Raw genomic sequence first — 15,820 nt, forward strand, 5'->3', positions numbered from 1 at the left:
GATGGAGGAAATAGAATGAAGCAGGAGACATTGGGAAGAAACACATTCCTGATTAGGCTGGATTATAGAACAGAGGAGTCAGGAGATGATACTGAAAAGAAATCAGACTTTTGAGGAACTACTAATGCATTTTGAGCAGAATCTGGAATCAGTATTTTTCAGGACTCTGCTGGGGGTGGGTTAGAGGATGGAATGGAGGCAGGATAAGATGCAGGCCAAGGGTAAGAGCCAACAGAATCATTTGGGAGCGATGTGATGTGTGCCTAAACTTCTGCACTGGTGCTGAGGACTCCATGGAGAAGAGACGCTTAAGCAATGCTTATGACTCATGATCAGTGGGAATTGGCTACCACCGGATATGAGGAGTGGGGAATGTTATTAAATGTGTGATACAAGTTGCTGGCTTGGCACAAGGATATCACTCTATGTGGAGACAGGGCTGAAAGACAACAGTGGTGAATTATATTTGGAGAGTTTGCATGGGGGTGGCACACTTTGGCACTTGGTGTTAGGAATGTTAGTACTTTGCTTTGCATTTCACATGATGAATATATAGTTTAGAAAAAGCAGTGATAGGGCATTTGGCTGGCATTTGGAAACATCCATCTTGCACTGAGTACATGTAAGATTTGTGAGTCAGTGGTTTGTAAGGAGCAGATACAAGCATGCAGGAGGATCAGACTGGCCAGAAAAAGATGTGAAGTGAGAATATAAGTATTTTTATAATACTTTCATGACCTGGTTGAAGAAATCATAAGGAAGATTTTAAAGACAGAAAAAAAAAAAAAAACCACAGGAAGAATTCTCAAGCCAATGACAGAGAAAGACATAGAGAAAATAATCAACAGTAAATGCAGAGAAGTAAATAAGATAAAGACTAAAATGACATTAGTTACCTAATGAATAGGCCTTTTCTAGTTTTAGATTGAAGTAGGCTGAAACAAACATGTACACCTGTGGTGGATTCATGTCAATCTATGCCAAAACCAATACAGAATTGTAAAGTAAAAATTAAAAATAAATAAATAAATTTAAAAAAAAAGCATATAGAAATACTAAAATTATTTGTTGACTTTTGTTTCAAGATGGTAGGCCTAGTTCCTTTATATCTCAATAACCATTTCTATCAGACCAAGATGCAACAAAATGTAGATACCAAAATATAGGTACATATAAATTTCGAGCACTTAAGTTGAAATCAGTCCCCACTTTTAAACCATTTTTTCCACAATAGATACTTAATAAATGCTACCTTGTGGTGATATTGATAAGGCAGGGTACAGAAACCCTGCACAGAAGACCGGAACGATCTTACAACTGTACTTCATGACGGACCTGTTCCGACCGTGGTCTTTACACAGATCATTAGCTGCTTGCTTATAATTCAGCTTAGATTGAAAAAGGAAGTGACAGTGGAAACCTTGTCATGTCAGCTGCAGTGTCTTCCACCAACTCTTTCATCATCACTCCATCAGGATATGATCTCTCTCTCTCTCCCCCTCATTTGCATTCCCAAAATATTGCTCAACATATAACAGACATGTACTTTTCTGTTCTTTATTATGGATTGTAAGCTTATTGAGCAAATCAGTTTGTATATTTTTTCTTTTTTTTTCTTAATATAACCAATATTCAACACAGTGCCTGACATCTAGTAACAGATCAATAAATATAGAATTAATTTGTAAACATATTTTGAGCATCTAAATCACGTATTCATTCATAAAGTACTAATTATTCAGTTAATAGGTATAGATACTAAGTACTGGAGGAGGGATATAAAGATCGATTAAGAGACTCCCTGCTCTTGGTTAGCTTAAAACATAGCAAAGTAAAATTGACATTTAGCCTGATTATTTCATTTAGCCTAGATTAATTATTTCAAAATATATAATTACCAATATAATGGAACCAATTATGTACAGATGGCACTAATTCATATATATCCCATCCATGCAAGTTTGCATATGCTGTCTAAAAGGGGTAGGAGAGATAGTCTGTGTTCCAGCAGAGAAATCTCACTTAAATAATTATAATAATTCATGTGAGTTGTTATTTGATAAATGTGTAAAACTCTACTGCAGTGTGTGTTTCAAAACACATGCAGTAAAGAGGCTGTCCTCTGAACAATGCTTCTAAGAATGTCCTGGTAGTTTTGAAGTAAACATTTTCATATTATGAAGTTGATTATATTATCTTTAACTTGCATGCATGTGTGCGTGCTAAGTTGCTTCAGTCGTGTCCAACTCTGTGTGACCCTATGTACTGTAGGGGCAAGAAAGTGTTCATTGTGGAGGTCCACATGAAGGACCTCGGGGGGAGATGAGACATTTTAGAGATAGATGGTATATACTACTGAAACCTTAGGTCAAGTAAGGATTCTTACACTGAGGTGGTTTTTATCTTCTTCCTATAAAGTTTATATAATTATGGATTTATTGGAATTCTCTAGTAGAACATACATTCTCTATGAGGGATATAACTTCCAAGGGGTGGAAATTGGTTCTTGGAGGTGGGCAGAAAACATCTCACATGTATAAAGTGCAGATATATATACTGCCCCTGAATAGATACACAATAAATCTGTGGAATTAAAAATTCATGAGTGGGCAAGAGAATTAGGGAAAAAACTGTCTAAAAAAAGACTTCTTAAAGGGGAAATAATGAAAACTGTGGAGAAACACTTTAGTTATAGGTATATTTCTAGGAAGAAATAGAAATATACAAAGTTTATGCAAAGAGAAATAATGGATGGTAGCTCAGATGATAAAGAATCTGCCTATAATATGGGAGACCCAGGTTCAATCCCTGGGCTGAGATCCCCTGGAGAAGGAAACAGCAACCCTAGCCAGTATTCTTGGTTGAAAAACCCCATGGACAGAGGAGCCTGAAGGGCTACAGTCCATGGGGTCACGTAGAGTCAGACATGACAGACAGATGAACACTTCAGCTTTTCCTAAGCATTGTAAGTTACAATGATTTCTACCAATCATCATCAAATGTAATGAAAAGACAGAAGGAAATCATGAAGATGAAACAGCAAAAGAAATTGAGCATTACCACTATGGTTTGTTACATAAACTATAAATAAGCAATATTTTTATTTCAGTTTTTTTAAAAATAAAAGTCATTTGTAATAGTTTTCTTGAAATAATGTCTTCAGTGGTTTTTGAAAAACAGTCGAATATTTATAAAACATGTCTATGGACTTTTTAGGAAACATTAAGAGGGTTTTAAATGAGCTTATTTAAATTTAAACTAAATGAGCTTTATTTAATTTTCGTCATTTTTAAAAATATAGAAGAATCAGCACTGTCCTCGAATTTGGCTTCACACTCAAACATCACAGAGTGGCTCCATGAGAAAGAGACATCATTAACAATGGAAAAAAAGAGCGATTGCATCATGGCAGCACGTATGTGCCAGGAATCTGAACATTGCGCTCTTTTGTATGAGAGTTTCAAGAAAACCTGCAGGAGAGAATCAGAACAATGCAAGACCCTGGATGGAAGCTACCTCTGCTCAGCATTAAGAGAAAATCTGCAAGAAACAATCTTGTGGAATTGTCAGTGCAGTGACCCTTTGAAAGCAGAGTGCACTGAAATTTGGAAAAGCTTGTCTGAGGACATTTGCATAGAGGATGTTCAAATAAATCCAGTTCCATCCTTCACTGAAGACAATGAAAATGAACTCAACCTGGGCATTGTTTCAGGTCAGTATTTAAGGGAAGAATTTTAGAATCTTAAGTAGAATCGCAAGTACCAACTGACTAAAGAATAATTTCTGATTCCATCTGTGTCATTTCTGCCTGTGTTTTTCCCAGAAAGTGAAAATTTTTTTAATATATATATTACTATGACTATGTCTAAAAGGGATTATGAAAAAAGATGGAAATGCCAAAATGTTTTAAACTAATGTGAGCTTTATTCATCCATTCATTGAACAAGTACTTATAAGACAGTGAAAATGTGCTAAGTCCTAAGTCTGGTTGATTACAAAAAAACAATGCAATAATAACGCTGCCCTTCATTTTAAAAATTTATTGTTTTTAAGGGATTTAAAAATTAAAGAAATAGATAATATAGTAAGGGATGATTACTTATTTATCTAACAGATATTTCTTTGGTGCCTACCATGTCCTTGGCTGTGTTCTAAGACCTGGGGGAAAAACAGTTAACAAAGCAAATAAAGATCACACACATATGGAAATCCTTGTTCTCTAGGACCTTATATGCTTAACTGAGGAGTGTCTTGGTTAGTTTCTTTGGAAACAGACACTGAGACAGAGGTTTGCATACAAAATAGTACTAGGCTGGGGGTTCAGGAACAAAATCAGGGATGAAGTGGGAAAAGCAGGATTAGGGGGTGGGACAAATTGAAATGCAAGGCAATTAGCACAGCAAACTTAGTTGGCTCCACGAGAAGTTTAGCCCTGGAATGGCCCTTTAGAGATGCTGCCTCTCTGAGCCCTTCAAATGGACTAGTCCTTACATAGGCGCTGTCCCCTGGAAAAGTCTGTCCTCCTACATGTGGCAACTTCCTTTTAACGAGGCACTGCCTGACAAAGACCAGCAGTTGGGGAAGTGAATATCAAGATCACCAAAGCAGGGATCTTAGTAGTAGGCTCTTCAGTTCAGTTCAGTTCAGTCACTCAGTTGTGCCTGACTCTTTGCGACCCCATGGACTGCAGCACGCCAAGCCTCCCTGTCCATCACCAACTCCCAGAGTCCACCCAGACTCATGTCTATTGAGTTGGTGATGCCATCCAAACGTCTCATCCTCTGTCATCCCCTTCTCCTCCTGCCCTCCATCTTTCCCAGCATCAGGGTCTTTTCAAATGAGTCAGCTCTTCCCATCAGGTGGCCAAAGTATTGGAGTTTCAGCTTCAACATCAGTCCTTCCAATGAACACCCAGGACTGATCTCTTTAGGATGGACTGCTTGGATCTCGTTGGGACTCTCAGGAGTCTTCTCCAACACCACAGTTCAAAAGCATCAGTAAGAGCATATTAACAAGATAAAAGATTTGGAGAGTACATTTTAAATGGTTTGACAGAATGAGTGCTACCAACGGGGAAATATGGTGGGATGGGGCCATAAATTAAGAGCTTGGGATTAACATAAACACACACTACTATATATATAAAATAAGTAACCAACAAGGACCTACTGTGTAGCACAGGAAACTCTATGCAAAATTCTGTAATAATCTATGTGGAAGAAGAACCTGGAAAAGAATGACTATGTGTATAACTGAATCACTTTGCTGTACACCTGAAACTAATACAACATTGTAAATTAACTATACTCCAATAAAATATAAAAATAAATTAAATTTAAAAAATAAAAATAAACAGTATGAATGCTAAGGAGGAAAATAATACGGGTAGGGGCAAAAGGAAGTCTGAGTGGGTGGTTTGTAATTTTAATAGGATGGCCAGGAAGTCGTTCTGAAGAAATGAATGTTTGAGTAAAGATAGAACGAGGTAAGGGATGAGTCATGTGGGTATTTGGGGAAAGAGAACTTCGGGCAGCAGAAATAGCTCAAGGTGAGCTGGGAATGGTCTTGAAGAAGAGCAAAGACGACACTACGGGTAGAGATGAGAGAGCAGGGGTTGAGATGCAGGAGATGAGACCAGAAATAAAATAGGGGCAGGATTGTGAAGGGCTTTGTAGGTCATTTCAAAATATTTGGCTCTTACTCTAAGTGATACAGGAAACCATTGAGGGGTTTGAGCCAGAGTAGTGTCATGGTCTGATGCATATCTTTAAGAGGAAAACTCTGGATTTTGTGTTGACAATTGACTAAAAAGAAGCAAATGCCCAAGTTGGAAGACCAACTAGGAAATTTATATAATGATACAGCAAAAAGATGATGGGTGTTGGAACAGTGTGGACAGCTGTCAGAGTCTTAGTATGCTTGATATGAGTGGATCACATAGGGTTGCAACAACAAAAGAGAATCAATATTTATTCCAAGGTTTTTGTCCTGAGTAATTAGAAATGATGTGGTTGCCATTATTTTCATTGACTAACATGGGAACAACTATAGGAAGAAGAGGCTTTGGGAATGAGACAGAGGAGAGGTCAGGAGTCAGCCTGGGATGTGGTAGGTATGAAATGTTTATTAGATACCCAAGTGGAGATATCAAATAGACAGTTCTCAGTATGGAATTGAAGCCTAAAATGCTTTGCATGACACATAGAAATGAGATCTGCACAGCAGGTATAAACCAGGAGGTCATTCACTGGTGGGTGCCAAATGGGGTCATGGCAGTAGATGAGGTCAACACAGAAGTGCATGGTGTCTTGGACTAGAGAAGTAGAAGGGTGAGAAGATAGCAGAGTCTGCATATATTTCAATATTAATGGATCAAGAAGAGGGAACACTGTATTTTTAAATTACAGTATAGTTGCTTTACAATGGTGTGTTCGTTTCTGCTGTACAATGAAATGAATCAGCTATGTGTGTGTGTGTGTGTGTGTGTCTCCCTTCCCTCTTGGACCTCTCTCGCACCTATCAACTCCATCCCATCCATCTAGGTCACCACAGAAGACCAAACTAAGCTCGCCAAACTACGTAGCAGCTTCCTGCCAGCCATCTGTTTTACACATGTCAAGGCACACACATCAATCCCAATCTCTCCGTTTATCCCTCTTTGCCCCACGTCCACATAACTGTTCTCTATGTCTGTGTCTCTATTCCTACCTTGTAAATGAGTTCATCTGTACCATTTTTCTAGAGTTCACATATATGCGTTAATCCACAATATTTATGTTTCTCTTTCCATCTTACTTCACTCTACATGATAGACTCTAGTCCATCCACATTTCTACAGATGCCCCAATTTTTATCTTTTTTTAATGGCCGAGAAATATTCCACTGTATATATGTACAATCACAATGAAGAACAGTATGGAGGTTCCTTAAGAAACTAAAAATAGAGCTACCATATGACAAACAATCCCACTTCTGGGCATACACCCTGAGAAAACCATAATTCAAAAAATACATGCACCCCAGTGTTCATTGCAGCACCATTTACAATAGCCAGGACATGTAAGAAAGGTAAATGTCCATCAACGGATGAATGGATAAAGACGTGGTATATATAAACACTGTGCATTATTTGATATATATGATCGTACAACAGAGATGAAGTTCTGGTGGGCCCATGCTTCTCTGTGTTCCCATGACATACTATGCTTTAGCTCCTTTTCAGCGATTAAGCTACAGTTTAAAATATTCTCCAGAAAAAAATGTGAGTATACCTATGTATGCACTATTTGAAATTAGAATTTAATGTGCAAACAATTTGTTACAGTGCATTACTCGTATTACATAAAATAATATGGATCCAAGATAGAATTTGTTTCCCCATGATAAAATAATTGTTTTTGTAAGAATTGCTAGTTTTTTGAGTGGAATAGTCCACTTGGGCTGCCCTAGTAAAATACCAGAGGTTGGGTGGCTTGAACAACAGAAATGTATTTCCTCATCATTCTGGAGACTGGAAGTTCCAGATCAAAGTCCAGCAGGGTCAGTTTCTGGTGAGAGCTCTCTTTCTGGCTTGTAAATTCCTTGGCTTCTTGCCAGCTTCTTACAAGACGTTCCCGTGGGATATACACGTGGCCAGGGAAGAGTGAGGAAATTTGCTAATGTCTCTTTTTATGAGAACACTAATCCTACCAGATCAGGGCCCCACATTTAGGACATCGTTTCATCTTAATTACTTCCCTAGATACACCATCTCCCAATATAGTTATATCAGGATTTAGGGCTTCAACTTATGAATCTTGGAAGCAAACAAAATTTAGTTCATAACAATAAGTGAATTCAGTGTTTATTTATATTTTAATGATGGTTTCTTGAATATGTTTTAAACAATGGCACAGTCATACCAAACAGTGCCAAAGCACAGCTGTTAACCTATCATAGATGGTCTAGCTAGCCTAGACTTTTGTATCTGTTACAAAAGCTATGCGATTCTCGGAAATTTGCTTATTGGGATTTCATTCAATATGGAAAAGAAGAAGGAACTTCTCCGAAATATAGGAAGGTGGATTCCTGAAGAGACAGTGATTCTTTAGCTGAGACGTAACCAGAAGAGATATGAAAACCGTGTATGATGAGAACAGATGGAGCAATGCAAACAGTCTGGAAAGTCTGACATCCTTGGGGGTAAAAAGAATTGTGTTATGATTGTCCCATCATATATGTGCATAGATGGGCAGGCAGGGAGCTTGGACAGACAGCTCAAGTCGGGACAAGGTGAATCATGAAGAGACACGTGCCATAGCAGAAATCAATCTCCTAATCAATAACCTGTAATGGAAGCCAATATCTTAATCAACAGCCAGTGGCAAAAAACGAATTTCTTTTTAAAATAAAAATCTGATCATAGTCTTACCCTATGACTTTATGAATATGTCTGTTACTTCTCCTTCTATTTTATTTTGATTTTGTTTTTATGTCCCCATTTGCTATATAAGTCTTGACAACAGGTACTGAAAATTTGTCTTCAATATAGCACCTGGTACGTAGTGGGAACTTGATCAATGCATCTTGAATGAAAGTTTTTTAGAATTAGATGGTCATCAACCTCTCCAATTCTATAATTATAATTCCTAAAAACTCTGGGAAGCTAAGATAGTCAGAGGTGGAAATAGTCTTTAAATTGCCTTTCAATCTAATTAAGACCTTACTGGCGAAAGCTTTTTTGGTTCAGACAATATTTCTTCTGTTCTCTCTCCCCAGACAGACTCTTTGTTTACTTCTCTGCACATGGCCTAGTCATTAGCATTTGTTTAAATCTTCGAGTAACTGAATACTCAGAACAGAGCTGTTTAACTGACTTGAATGATGTTACAGTGGTTTATTTTTCTTCATCTGTACCTCACTAATTCTGTGTACCAAGGTTAAATAAGGGTTACATGAGCTTATATGTATTTTTACTGGAGTACAGATTGACAAATGTTGTCTACATTCCCCTATTAAATTTAGAAAATTGTTCACTAATAAAATAGTCTCTTTCTTTTTCTTCTAGATAACATAAAAGAGGATAATAAGTACAAGTGGAATCTAACCACTCTTTCCAATCATGGTAATGTTTGTAAATATTCATTTTGATTTGCATTGTGAATACTGGACAATTTAACTTGAAATGTAGTTACTAGGCTTCTTCAAGGTATGTCATTACAAAATGAGTCCTGTGAATTTTAACTGTTCTAATACTAGAAAATGCAACAAATCATTGCATTTCTTCCACTAATATTTCAAAGCATCTATTTTGCTCATCTATCCTTTATTTAAAACTGTGTGGAGAGATACTTACAATTAAAAACAAAGACTAGATCCAAAATGTGAACATTTTTACGCATTGGAATAGCTACATGGAAACTTTAGTCACAATTTCTCCTTCAAATAAAAAGTGCAATAGAACAAGGGTCATTTTGATTTGAGCCACTGAACACACCATCAGCTAGATTCAAATCCAATTTCTAAAGATGTATTGTTTACATGTGAGAAACTTGGGCTCAAAGATTTTTTTTCTGCAGTTCAGTTGTCATCCTATACACTCCCCACCATTTCTGGATCATAATACATGTCCAGTATAGATGAAAGATGGTTCAAGGAGCCCACTGCTCAGGACCAGTAAGTTTATACCAACTCTGAAAAAAAAAAAGTAAACAAAATAAACAGGACTATTTGCCAAAAGCAATATAAGGGCACATTGTTGTATTTTGCTCATGGATTTCTCATGACGTTATGCAGATTCTGTATGCACAGCTCTCTGTTTACTTTTCCACAACCTGGATGTACCCTTCCTTCTAGGAGGCAGAGGGGTCCAGTCCTGCCTGGAAGTGGCAGAGGTTTGCGTTGGGGATGCACTCTGTAATGCCCAGCTGGCCCTTTACCTGAAAGCTTGCTCAGCGGATGGAGAGCTGTGCGATGTGAAACACTGCCAAGCAGCCATCCGTTTCTTCTATCAAAATATGCCGTTTAACATTGCCCAGATGTTGGCTTTCTGTGACTGTGCTTCCGCTGATGAGCCTTGTCAACAGTCCAGAGAAGCACTCCACAGCAGGCCATGTGCAGTGAACAGAGTTCCAGCCCCCACCTGCCTCGATGTAATTCACAGCTGCCAAGATGATGAATTATGCAGGTGAGTAAAAACATGCGAACCCTGCTTTCTGATTCGGCACCTTATTTGTTACACTTCAGTCTCAACACTCGATCTCATTCCATTAGCTAGAGTTCCCACCATCATCCAACATGATGTAAACAAAGCCAGACAATTCATAGTTTTGAATCTCTGGGACATGTGTAGTATTCTTTTGGAGACTCAAATGCATAATATGTTTTGGAAATTAAAAAAAAAAAAACATTGTCAGAATTGGGTAATCATGAAATAGCATTATTAATAAAATTACAGATTCAAGTGAGACTCATGAATTGCTTAATAGACCTGGCAGTCAGTTTTATTATTGTGTCAGTTTTATTATTGGCTTTTGGGGGTATGATTATATAAGGCTGATAACCTCTCAGGATTCTGATGAGGTGACTCTTCAAACTTCACAATAAATCTTTTGTGTTTTGGGATGGAGATGAGGAAGGAGCTAGAGTTCAGATTCCTTCGCACACATGTGTCGTGGTGTCAGGAATGCACCCCTTCCCCTCTTCCCAACCTCTCACCCTGGATTCTCAGGGCAGTAATGTTAGTCATTTACTTGTTTATTCAAAAAGCAATTACCAGTCATCTAGTACTATTTTACACATCTGGTTACAAGATATAAAAATGCTTGCCCTGTGGAAGGTGTTCAGAGGGTGTAGATAGAAAATAAATAGGGAAAGTGTGTATTACTCACGGTTGTAAATGGGCTTCCCTGGTGCCTAAGATGGTAAAGAACGTGCCTGCAATTCAGGAGATCTGGGTTCAATCCTTGGGTCAGGGAGACGCTCTGGAGAAGGGAATGGCTGCTCACTCCAGTATTCTTGCCTGGAGAATTCCATGGACAGAGGAGCCTGGTGGGCAATTCATGGGGTCACAAAGAGTTGGACACGACTGAGTGACTAACATTCTTATATTGTTTGATGACGAGTACTCTGGAGATTCACAAGCACACACACATACACGTGCAATAAACGGGGATGTGAAAGGCAGAAAGAATACAAGAATTGCAGCGTCAGTGGGATGGCCCCAGGAGAGACATTTTACGGGAGTTGAAGAAGCAAGAAAATGAGCTTCTCTCAGTGAGTTTCAGGAAGAAGCGATACCAAACAAAAGCACGAGCCAGTGCCGGGGAAGAAATGTACACAGTAGGCTCTCATGCAAGGAGGAGAGACTGTACAGGCGGAGAGGAATAGGGGATAGGATTTACTCCAAGAAAGCAGAGCGATGCTGAGGGATTTTGAGCAGAGGTGTGAATGATCTGCTCGACTTATTAAAATTTCCACTCCGGCTGCTAGTGGAATTTAGACTTTACCTTTGCAGGTAACTCCTCCTGGGAATCATAAATTGAATCCAACACCCTGACTTTCTCTTTTCCTCGCTGTGGTCTTCGATAAACACTTTTCCTTAAAAATTCAAGGCAAATTGATCTTAGGTGTGGTAAGAAAGCCACAGTGAAATGGGCCTCTTTGGGAATGAGTAAGAAGATGGAGGAAAGATTAGAATCAAAACTATCTGTATCATTGGTGTTACCACGTTAAAGGAGCTTTCTTTAAAAACCAGCATTCAGTTGTATAATTATGGGATGAATCTTCTGCTTCCTAGGATAATCATCCCAGGATAATTTAGTTTGCTTGCCTGGTACTTTCTATCAAGGACAGTATTGTTTAACTGTCTTTGAAAGAATAAAAATCCATATATAGTAAGTTCACTTAAAGATCAAAATAAACATTTAGTGTAGAAGAGGGGCTCAGTGTGATAGCTCAAGGAGAGACTTGTCACTTTTGTCACCTGCCTGAACCACTGGAAAATGAGATTTAATGACATCATTTCCTAAAGGGCTGGTTCTTGGTAAAGTGCTTTCCTCAACTTTAACTCTCCTCACACCTTCACTGTCAGTCATCCCAGCTTGCAAAGTAGCTCCAGGTCTTGCAAATATTTGTCAAAAAAAGACAGCTACTTCCTTATAATATACATTCTATAAGATAGAGGGTGAAGATCTCAGCAGAATGCTTGAGTTTTTTTTCCCTTCAACTTACCATAGTGAATGCCAAAATTCTTAAGAAAGTTTTGTTCAAGGATCTTGTCCTGTAAATGTTTATCAGTTAGTTTAAGTTTATGAATTATTTCTCTTGAGATGATACTAAAATTAATAGCAAAAACTATTTTTGTAATCAGTTTACATTTTTCAAACTCATTTAAAGCTCAAAAATTCTTATTAAGTGAACTATTGTATTTCATTGATTCAAAGATGCAGACTTTTGCACCTTTTAATTCCCCTAGTGTGTTTGGAATTAGTATTAAGCTCAATGACAGAAAATACATAAAAAATTAAAAAGCATTTAATAAAAACAATAACCTAATTGCCAAAAAGTGATTTTAGGTGTAATAAAATAATGGTATCACATACAATCAAGGAAATTGGTAAAAATGTTTGCTTATACTAATATTCTCATAGAATATTACTATCTATCATACATTTATCTACACTAACAGTGAAACCAAATAACATTTTAACCAGCCAGGGAACACTTTTTTTTTTAAGTAATCCATGTAAAAATGCCAGATGTCTCCATGGTGGGTACCCAGCTTTACCTGATTCCAATGCCAAGGTACTGGATATTCTACCTTATTAACTTGGAATGATTTGTACTCAATTTTCTCAGCATGACATAACTGAGCTTCCCTATAAAATAAAATATTTTAATGCAAGTGATGGAGTCTGCTGCTATAGACTTTTGAGAAGCTCTGTGATGATTTCTGAAACATGCACTCTTGCACAGGCCTCACCTTAGCATCAACACTTTCTCAGATTAACTGCTACAGAGTTGATACTTTTCCTCTACAAGGAATGTTGGATTTCATGACCTCTCCAAAGTGCGTGGGGCAGAGTGCAGAACATGATGGACACATGTACACCCCTGGCTGATTCATGTCAATGTATGGCAAAAACCACTACAATATTGTAAAGTAATTAGCCTCCGATTAAATAAATTAATTTTTTAAATGTCACCTAATTTCCCTCCATCTTAAAGTATCTTGTACTTAATGTGTATAATGTTTTAATATACAGATACATGTCTCTTTTATGTAATTTCTATCTTTTACATATTAATTCAGGGATTAAGGACTGTGTGTCTTCTATTTCTTTCCACTATGTGCAAAAAGTCTCTTAATGAATACTTTATAGAGGAGATGGAAATATTACACAATATTAGTTGTCAAGATGAAAAGACAAATTCTGTCATTTGCTCAAGCAGATTTTGCCTTAGGGAGATTTCCAGTATTTTTATTAAATTATCGTTAATGTAATTCAGATGCAAAAAAAACTCCCAATGAAAAACAACTTTTTCAGTGAGAGTGTTAAGACTTTATCATATATCTTTCCTGCAGAAGTGCTTATATCTGGAGCAAAGCAGAACAGTTAGGTTTTAAAATACAACTTATGTCCCCTGTACAAGACTCCTCAAATTGTAACAGGTCTTAAAATTCCTCTATTTGAAAAGGCCGAAGAAGGTGGTATAAAGACTATTTTTTTCAATTAATTTTGCTCAATGCAGATATATACACTGGAAAATGAGATTATATTTTGTCAATTATAAGTGTTTAGGGATTTATAGGAAATTGTTTTTTCATATGTATAAGCTCCAGAAAGTAGTGAAAAAAATGTTTGTTTAGAAGAAACGTTACCTACTTTTTTAGAAACAAAACTTCACCATAAACATGTTTAAGTGCCAGAGAATATTCACAAAGTTTGACTATATATTAGGTCACAAAAGTAAATGTAATACATTCTATATGCAGAAATCACACCAACCACATTCTCTTATGGTTTACAATGTAACCAGAAATTTACAGCAAAACTAAAACAAAATGATCAACTCTATTTCAAAAATTACTCCCTTAGATAATGTTTCAAATAAAAAACCAGAATAAGAAATTGAAGAATATCTAGAAAATAAGGGTAATGAAACAGTTATATATCAGAGCATTTCAAACATAAAGGACAATTCCTATAAAAAATTTGTCATATTTATTTTTTAAATGATATAGATAACGAGTATACCAAAGAGCTTTTATTATATTTTTATTTTTAATTTTTTTATATAATTTATTTTTTTTTTACTTTACAATTCTGTATTGGTTTTGGCATACATTGACATGAATCCACCACGGGCGTACATGCATTCCCAAACATGAACCCCCCTCCCACCCCCTCCCCACAACATCTCTCTGGGTCATCCCCGCGTACCAGCCCCAAGCGTGCCATATCCTGCATCGGACATAGACTGGCAATTCGATTCTTACATGATATTATACATGTTTCAATGTCATTCTCCCAAATCATCTCACCCTCTCCCTCTCCCTCTGAGTCCAAAAGTCCGCTATACACATCTGTGTCTTTTTTGCTGTCCTGCATACAGGGTCATCATTGCCATCTTTCTAAATTCCATATATATGTGTTAGTATACTGTATTGGTGTTTTTCTTTCTGGCTTACTTCACTCTGTATAATCGGCTCCAGTTTCATCCATCTCATCAGAACTGATTCAAATATATTCTTTTTAACGGCTGAGTAATACTCCATTGTGTATATGTACCACAGCTTTCTTATCCATTCATCTGCTGATGGACATCTAGGTTGTTTCCATGTCCTGGCTATTATAAACAGTGCTGCGATGAACATTGGGGTACATGCGTCTCTTTCAATTCTGGTTTCCTCCGTGTGTATGCCCAGTAGTGGGATTGCTGGGTCATAAGGCAGTTCTATTTGCAATTTTTAAAGGAATCTCCACACTGTTCTCCATAGTGGCTGTACTAGTTTGCATTCCCACCAACAGTGTAGGAGGGTTCCCTTCTCTCCACACCCTCTCCAGCATTTATTGCTTGCAGATTTTTGGATCGTAGACATTCTGACTGGTGTGAAGTGGTACCTCATTGTGGTTTTGATTTGCATTTCTATATCCTTCAGTTAGTTTTTCAAAATTTCAAAACTTTTTTGAATGAAATAACTTTTATTTAGACATAAATCATGTAACAAACTTTATAAAACATACATTTAAGAAAGAATAAATGGCACCTGTCAACGTCATAAATGACGATCAATACTGCCAGTGCTTGCATTTAGATGGCATTTTATATACAATCCTTAATTGCATTAAAGTAACATACTTGTTCTTCTGGATTCAGAATTATATGCTCAAATATGTGCAATATTTTCTTAAATATAAATGTAAATATTATTAATTTTTATCATTGTATTTAAAAGCTGATTCGTTTAAGATGACTTAAAATACAAGATTATTGAAAATGATGCAATTTATGGGTTTAAGCAGAGTAGCATCCAGTGGTCATGTGTGGATGTGAGAGTTGGACTGTGAAGAAAGCTGAGCACTGAAGAATTGATGTTTTTGAACTGTGGTGTTGGAGAAGACTCTTGAGAGTCCCTTGGACTACAAGGACATCCAACCAGTCCATTCTAAAGGAGATCAGTCCTGGGTGTTCATTGGAAGGAATGATGCTAAAGCTGAAACTCCAGTACTTTAGCCACCTCATGTGAAGAGTTGACTCATTGGAAAAGACTCTGATGCTGGGAGGGATTGGGGGCAGGAGGAGAAGGGGATGACAGAGGATGAGATGGCTGAATGGC

At 37.2% G+C, this 15,820-nt stretch overlaps 1 protein-coding gene across 1 annotated transcript in view; it reads left to right on the top strand.

The window, feature by feature from the left end:
* GFRAL (GDNF family receptor alpha like) overlaps window positions 1-15,820 on the top strand; it is a 72,696-nt gene that overhangs the window by 11,169 nt on the left and 45,707 nt on the right. Inside the window, exons 4-5 of the mRNA XM_040249055.1 lie at window positions 9,047-9,103; window positions 9,835-10,165. Coding sequence (XP_040104989.1) covers window positions 9,047-9,103; window positions 9,835-10,165 — 388 coding nt within the window. The remainder of the gene's footprint in view (window positions 1-9,046; window positions 9,104-9,834; window positions 10,166-15,820) is intronic.

Source organism: Oryx dammah, unplaced genomic scaffold, assembly GCF_014754425.2.
Source record: "Oryx dammah isolate SB20612 unplaced genomic scaffold, SCBI_Odam_1.1 HiC_scaffold_11, whole genome shotgun sequence".
NCBI lineage: Eukaryota > Metazoa > Chordata > Mammalia > Artiodactyla > Bovidae > Oryx > Oryx dammah.